This window comes from Erigeron canadensis, chromosome 4 (genome assembly GCF_010389155.1).
Source record: "Erigeron canadensis isolate Cc75 chromosome 4, C_canadensis_v1, whole genome shotgun sequence".
NCBI classification, from domain to species: Eukaryota; Viridiplantae; Streptophyta; class Magnoliopsida; order Asterales; family Asteraceae; genus Erigeron; species Erigeron canadensis.
This window is the reverse complement of record NC_057764.1, coordinates 20,814,486-20,840,115: the sequence shown is the minus strand read 5'-3', so window position 1 is coordinate 20,840,115 and position 25,630 is coordinate 20,814,486. Positions and strand designations below refer to the sequence as shown.

Genomic DNA, 25,630 nt, shown 5'->3' with positions numbered 1-25,630 from the left:
ACATGAAACTAAATATTGAGGTTTTTCATATTGACCAATAGAATTTTCTCTCACATTTGGTTGATTTCATTTTGTGATATGAAGATGATTTGTGGGTTGTAGTGATACAAATCTCTTTATATATACAAAGCAAGCTTATAATGACAAATACTTTTTATAAGTTAACTTACTTGACATCATTAGTTCTTTAATTACTTATTAAGTAATTTTTTTTATTTAATTGATTTATGACATATTTTTTAATTAAATTTTGATTTTTAATCTCCTCATCAAGAAGTTTATAAAAACTAGCTAAGTTTAATGTAAAATAATTTTTTTTTATGATTCAACCATATATCATTGTTTTTAAGAATAATATCTCATTATTTCCATTTTTATTCTCTTTACAACTCAACCATTACCATTTTCATACAATTAAAATAACCGTGTTTCGTTTTTATTAGTATGGCTTCGATAATAATAGTTTAATATGTGTATAGTAAAGGAAATGAAATGCGGAATTATTATCAATCTGGTCAAGACTTTAATGTTTTTGTAGTATGTAGATACATTTTGGTTTGAGTTGATCACATATCCATAGTTTTATGGTTTTTTATTATATCATCATTGTTTATAAATAAATGAAAATAACATTGTATTTTGATATTTATGATTTTTAATTTTCCCTCATAAGCTAGTCTGTTATTAAAAAACCGGGAGTGATTAATTTATCCAGCAAATCAATTTAATAATCAACTTCCAATGATAATTAGTCCAACTGGTTAGAGGCATCCCATGTTTTACCCAAGGTCTTGAGTTCGATCCTTAGGGATGACAAGTCTTGGGGCTTTTTCCTTCGAATACTTATAACGGCCTATGGTCAACATCTCATTGTCTATGGTACGTGCAAGACTTCACCATTATACGGTGAGGTTTTCCTGATGTTGCATACCGCCTGAATATTCGGAAAAAAAAAACAAAGACATTGACATTTGACATGATGAAACAAAATACTAATTTATGGGTTGATACATGATTATGCAAAAATGATTAGAGAAAGGAAAAGTATGGAGCCACGAAACCAAAAATCAGAAAAAACCCATCTAAACCAATGAAATGAAATCTATCCTTTCTTATCCATCCACACACACACATCATAACACCCCTAAAAACACACACAACAACAAGTAAACATACCTAAACACAAAAACACACACACAACCTTTGTGGGTATACCAAATGCCATTGACACTGATCATCTAAAATCTAAACAATAAATACAATGGCTGGATTACTGGGAACTGCTACTACTACTTCTTCTTCTGCTTTTTTAAGGAGCTCTCAATCTATTTTTTCTTCTTCCTCCTCAAAGTCATCATTTCGTGCCCTTTCTTTCAATCCAGGTACTTTTTCTTGAATGTATTTCAGTTACAATTTTGTCAATGTGCTAACTTTACAAGTTTTCTTATTATATATATATAATAAATATGTAAAATTATGATTTGTAATGTTGTGTATATGGTTGAATGTAAGTATAATATTGAACTGAATGGAGATTTTGAGCTGAAAAGGACTTGGTGTTGTCAATTTGATTATTTGAACATACCCCAGTGGCCCGTATATCGAATGTTGTTATGGGTTTGTGAATTTGAAGGAAGAAGGATAGATTGGTAATTGGTGTGTAAGAATAAAAAAAGAGAGATTTTTTTGATCTATTTTTCATTGTTAGAGTTTCGATATGTTAATGGGTTATGAATGTTGATGCCATTTGACATTTTCATGGCGAGGTTGATCATCGTTAGAGGAAAACGGTTTTTAATGTGTTTATGACTAATACTTGGTACAGTTAGCCCCATTCGTGTTCTGAGACTATGTTCCTAGTGAAACATTCTCTTTATATTTATCTATATACATAGTAATATATTCATTTTTGTCGTTTCACTAAATGTAATATGAGAAATGAAGATGTGAGATTATGAGTCGAGCTTGCTTGATGTGAGAAACAATGTAACCTGATATCAAGCTTTAATGTTGTTGCAGGTCAGATTCAAGGGAGGAGGTTATATGGAGGCATTGGAGTACCCGTAAAGAAAGGAAGGTCTCATTTTTCAATCTCAAATGTTGCCACTGAAATCAGCCCTGCCCAAGAGCAGGTAAAACTTTTCTCCGCGTTTCTTGAACCCCAATGGCTACCATATGAAACTAGTTCCCTCTTTTCAAGTAATTTAATCATATCGGAAATAATCCTTTAATATTTCTATGCTCCTCTGAAACTTTAAATAGTACCCTTTTGTCTGTAATCTCATTTTAAATTAATATTAAAGTTTTGTTTACAAGCCTTGAATTGGTATCAAGTTGATCACCCGAACCTTTTAAGCTTTTGAGAATAGTAGTCAAGATCCAAGACAACAGGACTGGAGTTTATGTGCTTTTTGAAATGTCTGTGAACAATGCGTATGTAGCTTTAACGTACTTTAAATTGGTGGCAACTAAAAATTTGTGTAACAAGGGGAAATGGGTCGAATGGTATAAAGTCAGCAAGATTCTTGATTAAAAATTCATACAACCTCAACCTCCTTAATCATTGATTATGTATGAAATAAACTATTAGCAAGTACTAAGGAAATGAACTGTTTCAACCTGAGCCCTGTATCTCTCATTACCCAAACTGCCCATCACTCTGATGAAAATATGTCGTTGTTAGTTCATTGTTTAGCTGAGAATAATTTGCCTATGAATCCAGGCTCAGAAGCTGTCAAAGGAAAACCAAAGGCCAGTGTATCCATTTGCTGCAATAGTGGGGCAAGATGAGATGAAATTATGCCTTTTATTAAATGTCATTGATCCAAAAATTGGTGGCGTCATGATCATGGGTGACAGAGGAACCGGTAAATCCACAACCGTTCGATCGCTTGTAGATTTACTTCCCGAAATCACAGTAGTTGCAGCTGACCCGTTCAACTCTGACCCTGAAGATCCAGAATCAATGGGCATGGAAGTAAGAGAGAAATTAATCAAAGGTGAACAACTTCAAACCATAAAAACCAAAATTAACATGGTTGACCTCCCATTAGGAGCCACAGAAGACAGAGTGTGTGGAACAATTGACATCGAAAAAGCTCTTACAGAGGGAGTCAAAGCATTTGAGCCCGGTCTTCTTGCTAAAGCCAATAGAGGGATTTTATATGTTGATGAAGTCAATCTCTTGGATGATCATTTAGTCGATGTTCTTCTTGATTCAGCTGCGTCTGGCTGGAACACTGTGGAAAGAGAAGGTATTTCAATATCACATCCAGCACGGTTCATTCTCATTGGGTCGGGCAACCCAGAAGAAGGTGAGCTAAGGCCACAATTGCTTGATAGATTCGGGATGCATGCTCAAGTGGGTACTGTAAGAGATGCTGAACTTAGGGTCAAAATTGTGGAGGAAAGAGCCCGTTTTGATAAAAACCCAAAAGATTTTCGCGAGACTTACAAAACAGATCAAGAAAAACTTCAAGACCAAATTACAGCAGCTAGAAGTCGTCTTTCTTCTGTGCAAATTGATCATGAACTTCGTGTGAAGATTTCAAAAGTTTGTGCTGAATTGAATGTGGATGGATTAAGAGGTGATATTGTCACAAATCGGGCTGCAAAAGCTTTGGCTGCTTTGAAGGGGAGAGATCAAGTGACATCTGAAGATATTGCTGTTGTGATTCCGAATTGTTTGAGACACAGGTTAAGGAAGGATCCTTTGGAGTCTATTGATTCAGGTCTACTCGTTATTGAGAAATTCTATGAAGTTTTTAGTTGAGCAGGATAAAATTTTGTGTTTGTATTCGTGACAATATGATGGTTCCATATGATACACTTTGACAAAATGTAGATTGGTTTATTGAGAGTTATCTGCTAGTTCCAGTATGCAATCATGCGTATTTCTGTTCTCAGTCCTTATACTTCTCTTCTACCCGTAATAAAACTACTTATGGATATCGAAATTAGTTTCTATATGTGTTGGAGATGTGGTACTCTTATTGTTGAAATTATATTATAATATGAAGAAAAAACATAGCAATGTTTTTAACACAATACCATATGCTTTGTCTTAATGATGAAAATTTATAACCAGAGTGGGTATTTTCCCCATCTAACAAGCTTTTGATAATTTAGGTGGTTCTGCAAGTATCAATTTGATTTTTGTATGCAAGTCATACTAAATTTGGGAGAGCATTTTCATCATTTGTGAAGCTCTTGGACCAGATATGACATAGATGAAGTTAAATCAATACTTGATTAACTGGAACGTTGGTCTGCGGTTTTGAACGTTGTTTATACATGTATTTCTAAGTTAATTAGCACAAAGAAAACTTTCATTGCCTGGTTTGAAGATGAATGCTTGCATTGAATTCAATTTTATTTGTGAAAGTTTAGAGTCCTCTGTGGCTTCTTGTAAGACTCCGTTAAAGCGGAAACGAGATATTAAAGATATATTACATTGCAATACTTACAGACCAGCATAACATTACATTAAGGATTCAAAAGTTACATCGAGTTTTATGACTTATGACAAGATGTCCATACAAAAGCAACTAGTAGCTACATAAACCAGATACATCATGCGATGCAACAGTAGATACAAGATCCAAACTAACAAGCTATGAGAAACTGCTACATTTTATTCCTCCATACTGCAGATAACTACTGTTGTTTACCTGAAAAGCAGGTAAAGAAAAAACGTCAACTATAGAAGTAGTTGAATGAGTTCACAGTTTTGATACATCAAGTTAGATTTGAAACCATTATTGAAATTCATATACTCAGATATGTTTAGCTTCAAACTTTCCTTTAAATACTGGCCAGAAACTTGGACTTTTTAAAAAAATCTGATGCATGTCCATATATCTCTAATCCCGTCTTGCTAAATTAAGATACAACTAAAAAACTTGTTGACAAACCATTACAAAATTTTAAGCCAAAACAAATTTTGACACCCTCAACAAATACCTGACCATGAATTTATGGCTCGAGATGTAAATTTACGGTCCATTTGACTACAAAAACTTATTAGACCATTTCCGTGATGCAAAAATGCAAACAAAAGTCTCAAAACGTGCAGATGTCTATATGAACACATATATGGGACATAATGAACTCATTAATATATTTAGCCCAACGGGCCATTCACCTTTATTATATATTCATAGTTTCATACTTCGATTAATTGATTAGCTCCACATTTTAACTAACAATATACCAAGCGACTACTTAATCCATTCAAAATTTCTAGAAACATTTAGTTGACCATTTCATTGACAATGTCATTAAAACATTCCTCATGAACCGAGTGAGTACAAATTGGGCGATACTAGACCAGTAGAGCATATAGTCTTAGGACAACTTACAAAAATATCCATACACGTTCAACACAATCTACTACCTTTACCAAAGTCTTCCATATTCAAACCTTGTCTTTTCCACGGTCTCTAGTTCCACCCATAAAATGGATAACCACTAAAAACGTAAACTTTCATTTAGTGAGTACAATATATATTATATAATATCATAAACTTATTAACATCTTATCATCCAAATATGACCTTAAGCATTAACAGATCACAGACACTAAATCAATCGGCCTTCGCCTTCTAGTTGCATAAGACTTTTGTCTATCTTGAGCCATTTTGAGTCGTTCCTTGATCACTTCGATCTTTTCCATTGTCTTCAAAACTAAATCCGTACTCCCGAGTTCTCGTTGTCCTATCTCACCCCAACATATAGGCGTCCGACACTTCCTACTATACAACATTTCGTAGGGAGGCATTTCAATACATGAGTGGTAGCTATTGTTGTAAGAAAACTCACACAGTGGCAGGCATAGGTCCCATGTTTCACCAAAGTCGATGACACAAGCCCGAAGCATGTCTTCAAGGGTTTGAATGGTCCTTTCGCTCTGACCATCGGTTTGCGGGTGATAAGTTGTGGAATTTTTCAAACAAGTTCCCATGTCTTCATGGAAATTATGCCAAAAATGGGAAGTAAAATGGTAGTCTCTATCTGAGACAATAGAAAGAGGGACCCCATGACGAGCTACTACTTCTCTCAAGTAGATTTCAGATAACACTTCCGATGAAAAAGACTCCTGAATCGGTAGAAACAATGCGCTCTTTGTCAACTGATCTACAATAACCCATATTGTATCGAATTGATTCCAAGAAATCTTAGGCAGTTTAGTGATAAAATGCATGATGATGCGCCCTCACTTCCATTTCGAAATTTCACGCGGTTGCGATTTTCCATAAGGCTGTTGGTGTTCTGCCTTCACGTGAAGGCAAGGTAAGCACTTTTCAACGTATTTGACAATATCTCTTTTCATACCGGGCCACCAATAATGTTCCTTTAAATCCTTATACATTTTTGTTGCACCGGGATGTATAGAATATTTGGACTTATGAGCTTCTCCCAACAATATTTGCTTGATAGAGCTATGGAAAAGGGATCCAAATCCTTCGAAAGAGTATAACAAGACCACGGGAATCCTTAAAAAATTGCTTCACATACCCCTTGATTCTTCCTTTGGCAACGTCATTTTGCAAAGCTTTCTCTTGCGCTTCCTTGATATGATCAAAGAAATCGTTGGTGATGATCATCTTCAAGGATTGAACAAGAATAGGATGATGATGATGATGGCTCTTGCGGCTCAAGGCATTGGCTACCACATTAGCCTTACCCGGATGATTAGAGAATCTCACATTCATAATCCTATAGCAAATCAAGCCATCTCCTCTATCGATTGTAAGGTCTCTTTGTTCAAAGAAGTACTTCAAGCTCTTATGGCCGGTGTAAATGGTGCATTTCACACCGTTAAGATAATGTCGCCATATTTTCAAAGCGAAAACAACAGCTGCAAGCTCAAGGTCGTGAGTCGGGTAGCTTTGCTCATGCACCTTCAATTGCCTCGAAGCATAGGCAATAACTTTCCCTCGTTGCATAAGCACACAACTGAGACCGTTAGAGGATGCATCACAATAAACACACATATCATCTGTTCCATCTGGCAACACAAGAACAGGAGCTTAACTTAACATTTCCTTGAGCGTTTGGAAGGCCAATTCCTGGTCTTGCCCCACAAAAACTTTTTGTCCTTATGGGTCAATTTAGTCAAAGGTGTGGCAATTTTTGAGAAGTTTTGAATGAATTGGCGGTAATAATCCGCCAAGCCAAGAAAGCTACGAATTTCGGTAAGAGATTTTGGGCATTCCAGCTTCATTGTAGCACTAATCTTTTCGGGATCTACTTTAATTCCTTCACTGTTGACAACATGTCCAAGAAACTGTACTTCTCTTAACCAAAAAGCACACTTAGAAAACTTTGCATAAAGCTTTTCTTTTCTCAAAGTCTCCAACACCTCCCGAAGATGAGACTCATGTTCGGTTTGGCTCTTGGAGTAGATCAAGATGTCGTTGATGAATACAATAACTGATTTGTCCAACATAGGACGACACACACGGTTTATGAGATCCATAAAAATCGCAGGAGAATTAGTAAGACCGAATGGCATCACTACAATCTCGTAATGCCCATAACGAGTTCTAAATGCGGTTTTAGGGATATCTTCTTCATGAACTTTGAGTTGGTGGTACTCGGAACGAAGATCAATTTTGGACAAATAGGAAGCGCCTTGAAGTTGGTCGAATAACTCGTCGATTCGAGGTAATGGATACCTATTTTTGATTGTGACCTTATTAAGTTCCCGATATTCTATGCACATACGCATACTTTTGTCTTTCTTCTTTACAAACAGAACGGGAGCACCCCATGGAGAACTACTAGGGCGAATAAAACCCTTATCTAAAAGATCTTGCAATTGATTTATCATCTCTTGCGTGTCCGTGGGAGCTAAACGATATGGAGATTTTGCAATGGGTTTAGCACCCGAAATAAGATCAATTCAGAACTCTACTTGCCAGTCTGGTGGTAAACCTGGCAAGTCTTCAGGAAACACATCCGGATATTCATTAACAACTGGAACATCATGGATAGTCTTTGAATCCTTGATCGAATCCACAACATGAGCAAGGTAGGCTTGGCAGCCATGAGAAATATAACGTCGGGCTCAAGCAAAAGTACAAACAGATAGTGGTTGTCTAGCCTTTTCACCATAGATAATCATTTCTCCCCCGTTAGGGGTCATGACATGAACGGAATTTTCATCACAATTAATATTGGCCTTGTAACGGCCAAGCCAATCCATCCCAATGATAATGTCAAATTCTCCCAATTAAATTGGAATTAAATGAGACTTAAAAATTACATAATTTATTTCAACTTCACAATCCCTATGTATATTATTGACAAAGACTGTCACACCATTTGCAACTTCAACTTCTAGTGGAGATTCTAGTTTATGGAGTGGAATGGGTAAACTTTGAGAAAGTCTGGTGGCAATAAATGACCTATTAGCACCAGAGTCAAATTAATAGAATACTTGCAGGCATATGATGAATTTTGAATGTACATGTTACCACGTCTGAAGTTTCCTTTGCTTCTTGAGCAGTGATTTGAAATGCTCTCCCCGTTGGATTCCCTGCCAATCTAACTAATATTTTCTCATTTTCTTTGCGTTTCTCCTCCTTTCTTTCCATTTCAGATAACATTGGACAATTACTCCTCCGGTCCCCTTCCTGACGACATTTAAAGCACACTAATGCTTGCTTGGGAGGAATCTTACAATCCTTGCTAACATGACCTGGATTCCCATAATTATAACAAGCCTTTGGCGATGGGTTGTTCGGCGCTCCCTGATTGTTACCTAATGGATTACCCACTTTAAATCTCTTAAATGGAAAATTAGTCGACTCAAACTTTCTTTTCTGCCCTTCTTCATCAGGTTGAGATTTTTCTATCTCGTAATCTCGAGCTACATCAACAAGAATCAAAAAGGATTCCACTTGTCGAAGACTAATTCGCTCACGTAGGCCTTTACGAAGCTTGTTATAGAAATGCTCTTTGAGGAGAATGTCGCTTTTCAAGTATTCAGGACAAAATTGAGCCTTATCCAGAAAATTAACTTTGAATTCATTAACTATCATCGAGCCTTGATTGGTGTTTAGAAATTCCGTCCTAAGTCTTGTTACTTCAGTTTCAGAACGAAACTCTTTGAAAAAGAATTCCTTGAACTTAGGTCATCCTGTGCCCATTGCTTACTCTTCTCCTTCGACTAAGATCTTTTTTTCCCACCATGTCTTTGCAGATCCTCTTAACATACTAGACCCAAGTATTGTTTTCGACTCAGGAGGACATTGTGCAGTTCTGAAAGCTCCTTCTATCTCGGATATCCATCTTGTGCTCACAATGGGATCGGGGTTCCCATCGTATTTTGGCGGCTTAACAATTGAAAAACTCTTATGTATGGCAATCTTATCTTTATTTGAAGTGACGGCTGCTTGAGGTTCATAATTAGGTTCAACTTCCTTTTTGTTTGGATATCGCTTGTTAAATTCCTCTTGCACACCCTTAGAAACTTCTTCCCTAATCTTAGCGGCAATGTGATCACTCATTGCCCCCTCAAAGGTTTCATTTAGTTTACTTATGAAGAAAGGAGCAAATTCTTCTAAAGCTCGTCCTATTAAATTGGTAAGGTCACTCCTGTCTTCAAAAGTTTCATCGTTCGTGAGAATCCTGTCATTTTGTTGACTAGGTCCTCCTTCCTCGATTCTTGTTGTCTCCATGAATGCCAAAAACATAGTTTCAAGATGTATTTAGTTTAATTAGTTTTACGAGCAGTTTCAATTACAAATCAGTTTCAGTAATCAATGATTCAAACAATTATGAATACAGTTTAGTTACACATACTTTTTTCATTGCGTTTATAAAACACTTTAGCAGAAAGGAGGTTATGAACCCACACGGATACGACATCATAGATTAAATAGTATATGTAAGTAAAGAATATCAATGAGCACCAACAATCATACATGATTGGAAAGATCAATGTCTACAATTGTCTGACCTAAGATATATAGATATGTCGGTGAGGTTCATAGCTTATGTTTAGATGCCTTATGTCGTATGACTAACATCTATAAAAATGCCACTTTTTAATGTTACATTAGATCTTTTAACTCCTATGTATATACATAATATATATGTGTGTGTGTGCGCGCGCGCACGCGCATGTCATTTTATTACACTTTTTGGTAATTTACATGACATTCATTAATCTGGTACTTACACTTCTTACATATATAGATATGTTTTTGTTATAGACATGTTACATTTGGTTGCTTGACTTCTATGTCAAGTTATATCAGATAAATTAAATTAGATATTACTCTTTAATTAAAATTTGTGTTTTAAAAGACGTACATGTTGTGAACTTCAACTCACTGCGAATATGTCATGAACATCAGATTCTCATATGGACATTTGTTTCAGTTCATCTGTGCTAGAATAACACGTTAAATTTAAAATGATAACAACTTTTGCATCTATATAACTTGGACTTGACTTATTAACATTTCATGTGAACTTTGTCATGCTAGACTCATATGTAACCCATATCGCCCCTTAATCATAAGTTATATATATCGTCCCTTAACCATAAGGTGATTAAAAATTTAAAAGTGTACAATTTTTATGTCTTAAATAGAGATTCAAGTGTGGCTGTCGTAAGATATATATTCAAAAATAATATTATACAATGTAGGTTTTTATGAAAATCGAGACAGAGGTAAGATTAAGCTTTTAGTAATCATTTAACTTACAAAAAGAGGCTGAAATCGAGCAATAAAGGGCTGCTTGGAATGTGTTTATGATGAAAACAAAAGTGCGGCTTTTGTTAAGTATGAGTGCTTATCAAAGACATTACTTGTTGGCTAAGCTATATGTTTATGCTAGGGTTGCTAATTACCTTTAGTTAGAGGGTTGTGTTTGTAACTTGTCTTTTCTATTTATATTCCCCTTGTAATCTTGATTTATCAATACATACAATACCAATACTCTTACAATTATAATTTGGCATGAGAGCCTTTTCGGCCGCCACTTCCTTAATCCGTTAAACAAATTCATCCAATCATATAAGGAGGCTTAATTTGTTTTCATCCGTAGCAACTAAAGCACCGTCCCACCATAGCAAATAAATTGCATAAAACTCTTTTTTTTTTATAAATTTTTTCAAAACCACCGTCCCACCATCCAATCACCATAGCAATTCTGTTGAAGTTTCCATAAAACTCATTGTTTTGCTTTCTCTGTCATCTTGAACAACGACCAATAAAAAAAAGCCCTTGATAATAAATCAAACAGCAACCAATTGAACAACAAATTTGTTGTCACCATCTATCTTACACTTTCTACCGATAATAAATCTATCACCATGGCCATGCTTGCTGTTTTTACCGCTCAAGAAAAGCCTCTAACATGAGTCACAAGTTTCCTTTTACTCTTAAACCTATCAATTACAACAATTGGAAGACAATGATTCAACCCTTTCTTGAGACCGGTAACATGTTCGGTTATATTGATGGTACTATTCATGCCCACCCGCCACAATTACTACTCCTGCATCCAGTTCTGGTGATAATATTCAACCCGAAATGGTTCGAACCAATCCAAACTTTACAGCATGGAAACACAATGATGCTCACATTCGTACACTCTTGATCTCTACCGTCTCAGAAGAATCGTTTCACTATGTCAATGGACTTACTGCACGTGAATTATGGGAGAACTTGGAACGTGGTCATGCTCCTCAAACTCGTGCTCGTGAACATACTATTAAGACTCAATTAATGCGCATCGTCATGAAAGGAGACGAACAGCCAACTACCTATCTTAATCGTGCCCTAGCTCTAGCCGCTGATCTACGCAACATTGGTAAACCCATGGACAACGATGATCTCGTCATGCTTATTATCTCTGGTCTACGTGAAGAATACAACGGTTTAAAGTCTAATCTCCTTGGTCGTGACACGCCTATCACCTTAACCGATTCACTAGTCTTTGCTCTCGGACCATGACTATATGGTTCACAAAAATCAACCTCATGCTGATTTATCACCTGCTACCTTCAGCACAGTTTCAACCAATTCAACACAGCAGCAACCTGTCACCGCTCCTCTTAGTTCTTCTCGGCAGGGTACGCCCCCCCTCCTTGTCGTGCATTAGTTAGCTGCCCAACCTGGATTCACTCTTACACCTAATTCCACGTCACAGGGAATGTTCTCTAATCGATCATCTCGAGGCCGCGGATCATCTTATGCTCGTGGGAGAGGTGGACGGCAATCTTATGGCTGTGGCTTTTCTGCCCGTGGACATGGTTCTTTCGAATGGGCTTCAATGACAAATCAAGTTCATGGTCATTGCAACCGTTGTGGCATCGGTCATCTTCCAAATGATTGCCCTTATCGTGAACGTGGTCGCTCCCAAGCATACTTTGTTGATAACAGGTCACAAGCATCTAGCAATAATTGGCTTCCGGACTTCGGGGCCAATAACCTTGTAACACCAGATCTTTCAAGCATCGGGACTCCCAAACTATATCACGACTACGATAATCTTCATGTTGGTAACGGTAAAGGCTTTCCCATTCTTCATATTGGTTCTACTAAAATTTTCTCACCCTCCAAAACTTTCAAATTAAGAAACATCTTACATGTTCCTCAAATTAAACATAATCTTCACCCCGTTCAAAAGTTTTGTCTTGATAACAATGTTTTCTTTGAATTTCGCTCGTTTTTCTTTTGTGTAAAGGACATATCTACACACAATACCATACTCATGGGTCCAAGTAAGGATGGTCTGTACTCCTTGGTCCTTCCTCAATTTCATCAAATCCCGAAGACTGCTTTTTCTGCCACACGTGCTCCCGCATCTGTTTGGCATCAACGTTTAGGGCATCCACATTCTCGAATTTTACAATATATGTTATCTCGTTATTTGCTTCCTTTTTCTGATAAAACTTTTAACGATATTTGTTCCTCTTGTCAATTGGGCAAGTCATCAAAATTACCTTTAAAAAGTTCAAGTTTTCGTAGCAATAACATTCTTGATTTAATATATTGTGATGTTTGAGGTCCTGCACCATCTTTATCTTTTGATGGTGATCGTTACTTTATGTTGTGTGTTGATCATCATACAAAATATATGTGGATTTATCATCTTAAAAAAAAATCTGATGTTTATTCATTGTTCAAACAATTTGTTTTAATGGTTGAGCGCCAATTCAATACAAAATTAAAAACTGTTCAAACTGACTGGGGGGGGGGGGGGGGGTGTTTCGCAATCTTTCCTCTTACTTTGCTTCACTTGGAATTCTCCATCGTCGATCTTACCCTCACACAAGTGAGCAGAATGGTACTGTTGAACGCCGCCACCGACACGTTGTCGTAACCGGCCTCGCTCTTCATGCTCAATCATCTGTTCCGCAACGTTTTTGGCATTATGCCTTTGACACTGCTGTCTATCTCATTAATCGGATGCCATCCACTTCCGCCTCTCTCATCTCTCCTTTTGAATGGGTTTTTAATCGCTCACCAGATCTTTCATTTCTTAAAGTCTTCGGGTGTCAGTGTTTTCCCTACTTACGTCCTTACAACCCACATAAGATGGATTTTAGATCTTCTGTGTGTATCTTTCTTGGTTACAGCCCTGTCCATCATGGTTACCGGTGCTTTGATCCATCTCTTGATCGTATCTACATTGTTCAACACTTCCGTTTCAACGAAATGGTCTTCCGTTTCAGTCTATACCGTCCGCTTCTACTCCTTCTTTATCCGATCAATCATCTTCAATAACTCATGATCATACCTTTCTCTTTCCGGAGGATGTCACTACATCTTCATCCGAACTTCCAGTATCTACCACTACTACACCCGAACCAGCCCATGCTACTGCGATTCCATCATCAACATCCACGTCCGTGTCCACCGAACACCCTATTCCTGCACCACCTCAATCTGCCAGGCCGAGGCCTTCTTACCTTCGGCCCAATCCAAAGCCCACTACTCACTTTGATCCTTCGGCTTTTCAAGCATCCAGCGGACCTCCTTCACCTCCAAACATTTCAACCGCGTCTTCTACCTCCACACTCCCACCTCCCACCTCCCACCTCTGAACCACTTAGCTTTACCGCTGCCAACAAACACATTGAATGGCGTCGTGCCATGTTTGACGAGTTTTCGGTGCTTGTTAGTAATGGTACTTGGTCTCTTGTTCCCCCGGTTCCCGGGGCTAATAACTCGGAACATTGATTACAAAGAAACATTCAGCCTGGTAGTCAAAGCTACAACTATTCGGGTTGTCTTATCCTTGGCAGTCTCTCGACAATGACCTCTTCGGCAATTGGATGTGCAAAATGCCTTTCTCCATGGTCACCTTGAGGAAACTATTTATTTAAAGCAACCACAAGGATTTATTGACAGCAACAAACCCGATTATGTGTGTAAACTACATAACTCACTTTATGGGCTTAAACAAGCCCCTCGGGGTTGGTTCACTCGATTCTATACTACATTGCATAAGCTTGGTTTTCAAGGATCCAAAACTGATCCCTTTTTGTTTATTTATCATCGCAAGGCCACGGTAATATATCTTCTAGTCTATGTGGACGACATCATTATTACAGGGAACAATACCGAAGCTATCCAGGCTGCTCTTAGTTCTGAGCTAGCTTTAACAGATATGGGGGATCTTGATTACTTTTTAGGCCTTGATATTGTTAGACGGGATAAGGATGTGATTTTGTCTCAGCAAAAATATCTACTTGACGTTCTAGAACGAGCTGGTCTTTCCTCTTCGAAATCAGTCCCGTCACAAATGAGCAGTTCCACTGTTCTTACTAATGATGACAGCCCCAAATTTTCGGATCCTGGTAAGTATCGTTAGATTGTTGGTGCTCTACAATATGCTACTCTTTCGAGACCGGATATTACTTTTGCTGTTAATAGGGTCTGTCAATTTATGCATTCTCCGACTGAAAATCACTAGAGTGCAGTCAAACGCATTCTTCGCTATCTATAGGGGACATCTCATTTTGGGTTGCTCATTCGTCATGACTCCAGTTCCACACTTCATGCTTTTACAGATGCATCTTGGAATCACTTGGCTGCTTTTTCTGATGCTTTTCTGATGCTGATTGGGCTGGTTGTCTTGTTGATAGACGTTCTACTGGTGGCTTTGCTATTTATTTGGGCTGTAATCTAGTTTCTTGGATGGCTAGGAAACAAAAAACGGTTTCTCACTCGTCTACTGAATCTGAGTACAAAGCAGTTGGTGATACTGTTGTTGAGAATATGTGGCTTGAATCTTTGATGCGTGAACTTGGTTTTGTCTCTTCGACTCCTCCAGTTCTGTGGTGTGACAATCTATGAGCAACCTATCTCTCCTCTGATCCTGTGTTTTATGCTCGCACCAAGCATGTGGAGATTGATTATCATTTTGTTCGGGAGAAGGTTGCTACGGGGGGTTTATGTGTTCGCTTTATTCACACTGTAGATCAAATTGCTGATATCTTTACCAAGCCTCTTTCTACAGATTGTTTTATCTTGTTGAGGTCCAAGGTGCAGGTGGTTCCCAGGCCTCAGCTTGAGGGGGCGTATTAGTGCTTATCAAAGACATTACTTGTTGGCTAATTTATATGTTTATACTAGGGTTGCTAATTACCTTTAGTTAGAGGGTTGTGTTTGTAATTTGTCTTTCCTATTTATATTCCCCTTGTAATCTTGATTTATCAATACATACAATACAAATACTCTTACAATTATAATTTGTAGCAACAAAGTGGTCTGATTTGCTAGCAAGAATGTGATTAAATCTTGTTCTTGACGTACCCTTTTTTGGCTGCGATTTCTGAAGAAAAGAAAGGAATAAAACTTTGTAAAAACTATATATAATCAGTAATATATATATGAACTAATTTATCAAAATGATCTTACCAAGAAAGCTATATAAGGACGGTTTGTGTGGTCTATAATCTTGCGTGTGTACGTGTTGTTAGTAGGCTAAAGCTCTTGCAAATGTCGAATGTGAAGTGATTAAATGATGATAATCATTGCTATTCTTAAGCTACGAGACTAGTAAAATGGAAGAAGAAATTGTCTGGTCATTTTTATCTGATTATACAAATGAAAGACTGGTGTTGGTAGAAAGACAAACGATGTTTGCTCATATATATTGTATATTTAGTGGATGTATGGCTCATTTTGTTGTTACACAATCAATTAACAAGTGTTTAGGACTAACTAAAAATGTTACAAGTGTTTTAGGTTATGTCATACGTGAACAAGTGTATATAGTGACTCATTACATGGGAGAACTTTTTGGGTTTGATGCCTCCGGAAATTTGAAAGTGGTTTTAGAAGAGTGTATGAAATTTTTTATTAATACAAAATGAAGAGTTCATTGATATTGTATGCTTTTAGTATATGGTGGTAACAAACTTCTCCGGATAAGGGTGAACGCTCAAAGCTCCTGTTTCTCTGCTAAAGCATAAATTTGAACTCGTGTGCCATTTGATCTTAACGTTAAGGGTCACAACTGTGGCTTTGGAGTAACTTGACATAAACAAATGACCAAAAAACTAATTGATGTGCTCAAAGGATTTATGGAACTTGATTTAACTACTAATGAGTTGGATAGGATTATAGAATCAATATTATTACAAGAAAAATCTTTCTTAAATGAAAACATTCAGAAGGTCATATAATTCGAGCTTCGTTTTGGTTGAATTTTCACCCAACGTAACTGAATGCACTGCAAAAGCATAGCCCGTTTTGGATAATAGTAAAATAAGTCGGTCCATAATAACAAAACAATGGCTAAAATTTTGGAGAAAAGAAAGACTATTAGAACTGGAATAAGACATTCAGAGATATGGGAAGTATGTTCTATAATTTCATGGATTGCCTGCTCAGACCCATATGCTACCGAATACTCTATCATAGCTTATGCCTAGAATAAAATGTCTCAGAACTAAGGGAACTCACAGAAAGATAGAAATAAAGTAAAAAATAGTATTCAGAAGATATGAAAATTTAACGTGGTACCTTGTATACCTGACGCCAATTGCGGTCGGTTTCAATTAATCTTGTCCACAGAAGTGCCAGAACACTCATAACCATTTGTCATCCGGAGCTGAAATACATATGACATATCGAGTCAGCCACCAGTCATCTAATGCAGAAATTGTAGATAGAAGATGTATTCGTGAAAGTATATTTACAATTTTTATTGTCGCCTGTGCAATTTCTGCCAATGAGGTACCATGTGGACCCCAAGGTTCGCCAGCAGTTGCATCTACCACCTGTACCAACATACTCGAGCAATCAGTTTCCCACAAATTATATAATAGCCAGTAATAGTACACCATGGTTATGGAAGATTCAGAGTGGACAGCATTTGAAAACCAGATGTTTAGCCAAACAATTGTGAACGTCTGGATAAAAAAAGAGGGGAAAAACAGCACGTCAAGTAACCATTTCATTGTCCATTATTCAGCAGGAACACTCATCTTTTTTGGCTGTTTTGTTTCAGCTTGAAGACTTTCTCTACTTATGGGATTTCTAGCAGCTACTAAACCCTCAAAACCTATGAATAGAGCTGCAAGAATATACCTTTTGAGGCTGTCTAGTTTGAGCTTGTTTTCATTATAATTTATAAAGTCACTTATTGAACTTACATTAAAATCTTGGTTACTTGACATAGAAGTGACCAAAACAGAGGCAGAATTATATATTAAATGTAACCTTAACTATGGCAAAATAATGAAATAGAAAGTATACAGACACTATAAATAGCTAATGACTTTGGCAGTATAATATATGAGCTTGAACATGAATCATCAATCATGGAAGTAATCCATTAAATGGATAAAGGATTAGCGATTATAATGAAACCTTCAGATTGACATGACATGTCATCGACATAACTACACACGGAACACACCCTATCACCAGTATTCATGCTAAAAACTGAAGATGGTTTGAAAAAGCCATTGAGGTGAGACCTATCTTTATAAGTTACAGTTGCATTCAATGGCATACTCTCAAAACAATATCACCCGCCCTTGTTTATTTCGCATTACCATCTGGTTACTGTTTGGACATAGTATTCATTTCAGCCATTAGATAGAAGAAGACCTCATTTATAAGTAAATGGATAAACGCAATGTCCAGATTCAAGTTTTTAGAGTTTTGAACTAAATGAGTTACAATTCGTAAGCTATTCTAGCAAGAATGTGATGCAGAAAACTGTATATAACTTTGCACGATGAAATAACAACTTATGTATTGTGCAAGTACATGGTTGCCATACCTAAACGCTGCAGTCATTCTATAATTTCTTTCCTGTAGAGAGAATACATTCCGGAACCAAAAGAATTGAGTTCAGATTACATAAAGAAGTGGAAGAAAATTGGAAAATGTAATTATAAAGTTACATAAATATACCTTCACTCAACTTGTATTTCCAATTCTTTGTTGGCAGTATTAATTTATCTATTTGACCCAGAGTTTTAAATCAAAAGCCAAATCGACTGTTAATTAATTAATGGGTCAAACCTGCTAATCTAATTTAATATGATTCCAAAACAGCATCTTAAGAAGCTTGATATATACAACAAACCTTGTAAACATTTTAATAGGACGATAGATTCTGCTTCTTCTGCATTTGCAACTGGATTTAGTCCCTTATCCCATAGTACGCCGATAACCGGAATTACAGTATTTCCCTGACAAGACAATCATACAACTGGAAACATTTGAGAAAAGCAGAGGCAACATTAGAGTTGACCTTCAATCTGTGACCTGAAAAATGAATATAAAGTTTGTTTTCTGTTTTATTTTATTTTTTTATAAGACAAGATAGGACGGTACTGCTCATCTTATTAATCACCAACAAACATATTACAGAACAGTAACACCAATAACTAGGGCAATCCCCAAGTTCAACAATTTATACGCTCTAAATCTAACATCTATACTAAATGAATAACTCAACTATACAAAATCTATATTACAGCCTAGAATATCAATCCATGTAACTGGGCAAACACTCTTGTATTCCATAATCACCAGCTCTAATACCAATCACTCATGCTGCATTTGATCCATTGTACTCGTATTTGTTTCCTTCTCATAATCTTGTAAACCCAAACCAGAGTCTGCAGACCATGATCCTTGACTATTTAGTTAATCCCCATAACAGTATTAATTGCACATGAGGATGACAGTGTCTAAATTTCAGTCTGTAAAATTTGCATTTAACCACTACCACAATCTTGTCCTTAACTTTCTCTGTTAACAGCTGCTACTTCCTAATCAGTCTGCCAATCAAATTTGCATTTAACCACTACCACAATCTTGTCCTTAACTTTCTCTGTTAACAGCTGCTACTTCCTAATCAGTCTGCCAATCCTTTCCTTCCGAAATCAGGTACACAGGCAGCGATCGTAAGTCTTTGCAACATTACAATCGGTCTCGGTACGTTTATCATCTTTAAACCAATCGATAATATCATCCCAGTTACACGGCATATCCTTCACATTCATAAACGGAATCATTTCCTCCCAAATGTACCTTGCATAGTCATACACTCACAAACAATAAACCAATGTTCAATTTAATCCTGTTGTTGACCACAAAAAGCACACTTCAACTTTAGGATACTATTTTGCCAGCTTGTATCAAATCTCCCTTTTAATGCAAGCTACATAACGAAAGCATGGCTAGATACACACTGGGAGAACCAAATAAGTTTAACCCATGATACTTAAATCCCATCTTCTCGGTTATCCTTCCAAACAGTACTAACTGAGAACTTTACCTCTTGTCCATGCTTGTTTATTTGAACTGCTGAAATCATTTGCAACAGTGGTACTTGAACCCGGGACGTACAGAACAGAGTTAAAGCCCCCGTCCAACACACCAACTGGTATGTTGGTACCAATTGCCCATGCTTATTCACCAAGACCACTCTATCATGCTTATGAGGGACAAGAACAGGAATATTAAACTGTTGCAGATCATAAACTTTATCTAACCAGTCCCTAGGCCACTTCCATGCTTGTTTTTTTGAACTGCTGAAATCATTTGCAGCAGTGGGACTCGAACCCGGGACGTACGGAACAGAGTTAAAGCCCCCGTCCAACACACCAACTGGTATGTTGGTACCAATTGTCCATGTTTATTCACCCAAACCACTCTATCATGCTTATGAGGGACAAGAACGGCAATATCTAACTGTTGCAGACCATTAACTTTATCTAACCAGTCCCTAGGCCACTTCCGTTCCCCATCCCAAACCATAGCAACTACGGTTGCATTAGGACTGATGAACATCTCTTGTTGTTTCATTCCAACCGAAATACTAAAGTTGATCATCTCTAGCTATTTACTTACAAGTTTTATGGTTTAACGATAAACATTGGTGTATTCTCGGACAACTTACTAGTAATAAACAAGTATCAAAGTATCAAACAAATATGGCAGTTTCCTAAAACCAAATTTCATGATAATAGAGTCTCTTATATTCCCTGTGGTGTGCTTTGAACAAGTTACTGGAATCCATGAAAAATAGCTTTACATATTTTCTTGATAAATACAGATAAAGTTACAAATCATTCTGTATATGAAACAACAAATTGACACGAATACGTACTTACTTACACAGAACAGATGTCACGTTTCTTCGCCCTGAACACTCTGATTCTCGAAAGTTTAGAGTCTGCTGTGGTTTTGGTTCCAGCATCTAGGCATTCTTCGTTGAAAATCTGGTGGTCGTTGGTAAATGATCGATGCAGCTACCATTAACATGGCAGCAGTTACTCCCCAAATCACATACACATTGTTATTTGTTTCGTAATTAAAATGGTGAGATAAGCATTTGTCTCCTTGAATTTCTACCTCCTCTTGTCGTCTGTTTTCGTCCTGAATTAACCAAATCCCATTTTCACAACATAAAATATGTCAGGAGGCAAAATGGGCTAGTTGGGTAATGTTCAAAATAGATTATCAGTTATCACAATAATATTATTTCAACTTTAGAAAGTTAACTTTCTTTAAGAGGTTGTATACTTGTATGTTTTAAAAAACTTTCGATCCGCATGACCCTTTCAACCCATTTGACCTGTTAGTAATAAAATCATCAAACGAGCCTAACACCTAAAAGCATCACAATCATTCAAAAACAGCAGCCAAAATAGGTCAAAAAAAAAAGACAAGAAAGCAGACCTTGAGAAACATTTCAAGAGGGGCATAGAATATGGATTCCACTTCATCAACATTTGGGACTGGAATGAATGCTTCCTTATTCCACAGTACACCAATCACTGGAACCACAGTTATGTTCCCCTGCCATTATAATCATAAGGCAAAAACATGTGAAAGAAGTCGACCAAAAGAAGCGAGAACACATGAAGGAAAAATAAGAGGCAACTTAGGAAGTAAGAGTCCACATATATCTAAAAAATTCCATCAGAAAATGATTTTCAAGGGAAATATCACTAACAGAACGACACTTTGTTGCCCATTTAAGTTTACTGAACAAAGAATGAACATGAGCACCTAAACAAACGGATTCTTTTGTTAATAAAGTCGGATTATTCATGTAGTTCAATTTGGAAGAGAACAGACACAAAAGAATACTAACACAAACAAATAACAATTATTAAAATACACACTGTTTGCGGATTTAAACATTAATTTTCGATTACAATATATATTTAACATAAAATAAACAGAATAAACATACAAACATCTTGCCGAACATTCACAGACGTAATAATACAAGCAAAGCCTACGTCTATGTTTGTTCATTAAAGTATAACGAACAAAAAAATTTGTTGCCATTTGTTTGTATACTTAACAAACAATCATAAACAAACTTCCTAACGAACGGTTGAAAAACTATTTGCCAGAAGATCAAACCCTAAATTGCCTTAAAAATACAAAAGAGGACTAAATACCCTATATCCAATTCACATTACAACAGAATATTTTCATTTTTACCTTAGCCCAAAATGGTTGTAGAACAGTAACAACATCCACAAGTGCAGGATCCAACCCAATTTCCTCCTCGGCTTCCCTCAACGCAGTTCGAATATCATCGGTATCCTCTTCGTCTGTTCTACCTCCAGGCAAAGACACTTGGCCTACAAAACAAAAAACAAACTTCATTATTCAGACATTTTAAAAATAAAAAAAGTCTTTGAGACATTTTATCAAACACCTAGAGTGCATAATTATATATACCCGAAAAAGATGAGAGTCTAGATGATCGTTTGGTTAGAATTACAAAAATATCATCTTCTTGTTGAAATAAACAAATAAGAACTGCAGCTCTTTTGGGTGTATTGAATATATTTTCAGGTTGCTGGTTATTGGATACAATATGAGATTTGGATTGAAATCGTTGAGAAAAATCAACTAGTTGTTTATTACTATGTGATCTTGAAATGTTTCTTTTGGAACCCATGAATGTAAAACAAAGACACGACTAAATTTTCATCTTTTAGTATTTGTTCTAAATTTTTGGTGAGGTTCAAATATCGTCCGCATTCTTTGTCTAGTTAAACTAGATATAATGGCCGCGACCGTGACGTTGTGGTGTCGTGCGGCCATAACGTCGATGGTGACGGTGACGGTGGCGGTAGCGGTGGTGTGCGGCGACAGCTGCGGCGATTGGTGGTGGTTGCGGTGACGGCGGCGGCAAGTAGTTTATGTCATCTTTTATCTCTATTAGTAATCCGAAGGTAATATTTACATTTATTTCCTAGTTATTATTTATTTTTCATATAAACAATTTACAAATATACCATTTAAGCTGAATAAATTACATTGTATCAAATTTGTAGTGGCGCAGCTCCCCACCCCCCACCGTGCCTAGCAGAGTATATTTAAGAGTATTTGCAGGTGTTTAGGAGTATCTATAAAAAGGATGCAACATTTAGTCGTTAAGAAAAAATACACGACATTTATTACCATTAAAGGACGACAACTTTGATGACCATTTGATTAGAACGTGTAAATATCATCTTTTTCCTCAAGGGTTAGAGGGTTTTTTTTACCATTTAAGTAGAACATTAAAGTAACATTTTTACTTAGGTAAAGGTAATGTTTGCCTACATTTTAACCTCTCCACACACCGTCGAAATATTGGGGCTCAAAACCCGTGAAAGCGGCACTGAGTAGTTTCTTTCTTTTCATCTTCTTCCTCAGATAGACATATCAAAGTTGTAGTTTTGTTAGATCGTGTCAATATTTCAGATAGTTTTAAGTCATTTGATCTGTGAAACTTTTGAATAGTAGTTTATGTAATCTTGTTTGGTAATTGGAAGCCATGATACCTTTGAGACAATACAATTTTGTGTTTGTGTTTCTTTTTTCCTTCCAACTTTTCCGAGCATTACGGTGTGTTAATAGTAGCAAATGAATTATGAAGTAGAATTAAATAATTGATGAAATGATCAAACAAAAGTACATATAGATCTTTGGGTTTGAATATCTGGATTAGCAAGTTTGTGAGGTTGTTTTCAAAAATTCTTTGCAATTACATCATGCTCGAATTGTTTGGAGTCTAACCACTCGAATGTTGAAAAAAAAAATACGTATAGATCCGGAGTTAATAATGGATTAACGGCACGGCTATTCCCATCAATAACCAAAGGTGGAAATTTGTTGTCCGTCGGTCCCAATAACATTTAATTGTGTTTTATGCATCCAACTTTCCACCTCCACCAACTTTTATTAGAATTTAGTTGTGTATTGTTTTTCTATTATCTTTAAATTTTATAATGGTATAAGTTGATTTAATGGGCATGGTTGGGTGGGTCTATTAATATAAAGTTCATTTGGATTATTGGGTTGGCATTCAAAAATTCAAAATAATTATTAATTTTCATTCGATTGACTTTATGCATCAAAATGAGAATTTAATTTAATTTAATTTAATTTTTTGAAGGATGGGTTGAATTAAAATTTCATAAATATTTTGAATTTTGCTTCACTTTAAATTTGTTGCTGGTATCGTCTCTCTCACCTTGGTGGTTAATATAACAACTAGCACAGTTGACGGTACCCACGCAATGCAGTGACGTCGAGTGGTGTTGGTAGATATAATTATAATTGATGTAAAAGTGGAATTTGATAAATATTTTAGAAAACATGAGTTTAATGTATAAATTAGTTAGATAAAGGTTTAAGATGTAAATTGGTTCATTAAAAAAAAAAGTAATTTCTAATAATGAGGTTCATTAAAAGCAATTAGCAAACTAACATTTTTTAACTAGTTTTAAAAATTGGTAGTTGAATAACTTGTATATATATTAATAGTAAAGTAAAGATAAATAGATAATGACATAAATAAATAAAAAATTAATTACATAGTCAAGCCGAATAAGTTAAGAATTGATTAATGGTCAACATGTCACTAACTGATTCACCTGTTTAAGCGAGAATCACATTGTGTATCACTAAACTAAAACAAATATCAACTTGTGTTATGTTTAATATTTTATAGATTTTAATTAATATCATAGATTAACAAACGTTTAGGTTAAATTAGCTATATTATTTTGTATAAACGAACATAGTACCCGCTCGTTGCGGCGGAATTTTATAATTACTTTTATGATAGAACACATTGGTTGCATAATGTGTCAAAAATATAGATTATAAGATTATGTCGATTGTTTTAAAACCATATAGAAATATCAATGTTAATTAAATTAGAATCAAAAATCAGTTTATTTTTGTGGGTTTAATTTTTTTGTAAGGATAATTTCGATAGTTATAAATAGGATGTGTAATATAAAATAAATATGAAGGATATTATGAGAATGAAAAAGATACTTAAACTTAATTTCTTATAAGGGTTTATAGATAGATTTACATGTTCATTTGATATACTCATCCACAAGCTAAGTTCACTTATAATTTTCTTGATTTAATCTCATAATAATATTATTTATTTATAGAAAATATATACTATAACGTAAATTTATATGGCGTAGTATTTTTATAGATCTGATATATATACTTTAACCTTGCCACCTTGGTATTCTCCGTTGACACATCATGATACATTTTTTTGTTAATACACTAGTGCTTAGATCCGCGCGATGTGCGTTGAGTTGTAAGCAATTTTTATAAACGTTATTGATTCAGTAATTATACACATAAGTATAGATAAACATAAGTGTGTTAGCTAATAATATCATAAATAGGAAAATAGATTACAAAGCGTTATATCCAAACATTAAAAACAACATACTTAAACATTAGCTATTAACATTTTAAACATAAGTGTGTTTATTTTATTACAATATAACAAAAAATTAAAAAGTCACAAGCAACAGACTTAAACATTACATTCTTCGGTTGACTTCATACATGTTTTCGTCGGTTTTATTGAGTTGTCTCCATCTTCTTGTAAAATTCAATGAACTTATTGTATTCAAGAGACATTTTTGTCACCGAAATCATTTTTTATCAGCACTACAATATCAGAAATAGATGTGTATTATACTTCCCCTCGTTTGTTCTTTCTCCGAGTAAATATTTACCAAATCATTGAGGCTTTTAACCATTGACTCATCTATTTTGTCATCATTGCCATGTGTACCTAGCAAAGTAGAAATACATTTTCTGGTTTCATCCGAGTGTCATAGAAGTACATCTGT

General features: G+C 35.9%; 2 protein-coding genes and 1 long non-coding RNA gene across 3 annotated transcripts; 1 reads left to right on the top strand and 2 right to left on the bottom strand.

The window, feature by feature from the left end:
• The first annotated feature begins 1,160 nt into the window (after positions 1-1,160).
• On the top strand, positions 1,161-3,879 carry LOC122595216 (magnesium-chelatase subunit ChlI, chloroplastic). The gene is made up of 3 exons (XM_043767552.1): positions 1,161-1,382; positions 2,020-2,132; positions 2,723-3,879. Exons 1-3 carry the CDS (start codon positions 1,262-1,264, stop codon positions 3,770-3,772), a joined length of 1,284 nt encoding a protein of 427 aa, XP_043623487.1. The 5' UTR covers positions 1,161-1,261; the 3' UTR covers positions 3,773-3,879.
• Positions 3,880-4,497: 618 nt separating this feature from the next.
• Positions 4,498-18,677, bottom strand: LOC122594837. The gene is made up of 4 exons (XR_006323121.1): positions 18,577-18,677; positions 17,177-17,257; positions 17,001-17,088; positions 4,498-4,670 (listed from the first exon to the last, which is right to left on the bottom strand). It is a non-coding gene; the product is annotated as an uncharacterized LOC122594837 (long non-coding RNA).
• A 1,779-nt stretch (positions 18,678-20,456) lies between these two features.
• LOC122595782 (nudix hydrolase 15, mitochondrial-like) lies at positions 20,457-22,454 on the bottom strand. The gene is made up of 4 exons (XM_043768222.1): positions 22,203-22,454; positions 21,960-22,102; positions 21,183-21,302; positions 20,457-20,879 (listed from the first exon to the last, which is right to left on the bottom strand). The coding sequence occupies exons 1-4, from the start codon at positions 22,423-22,425 to the stop codon at positions 20,670-20,672; spliced, it is 696 nt and encodes a 231-aa protein (XP_043624157.1). The 5' UTR covers positions 22,426-22,454; the 3' UTR covers positions 20,457-20,669.
• Positions 22,455-25,630: the final 3,176 nt, after the last annotated feature.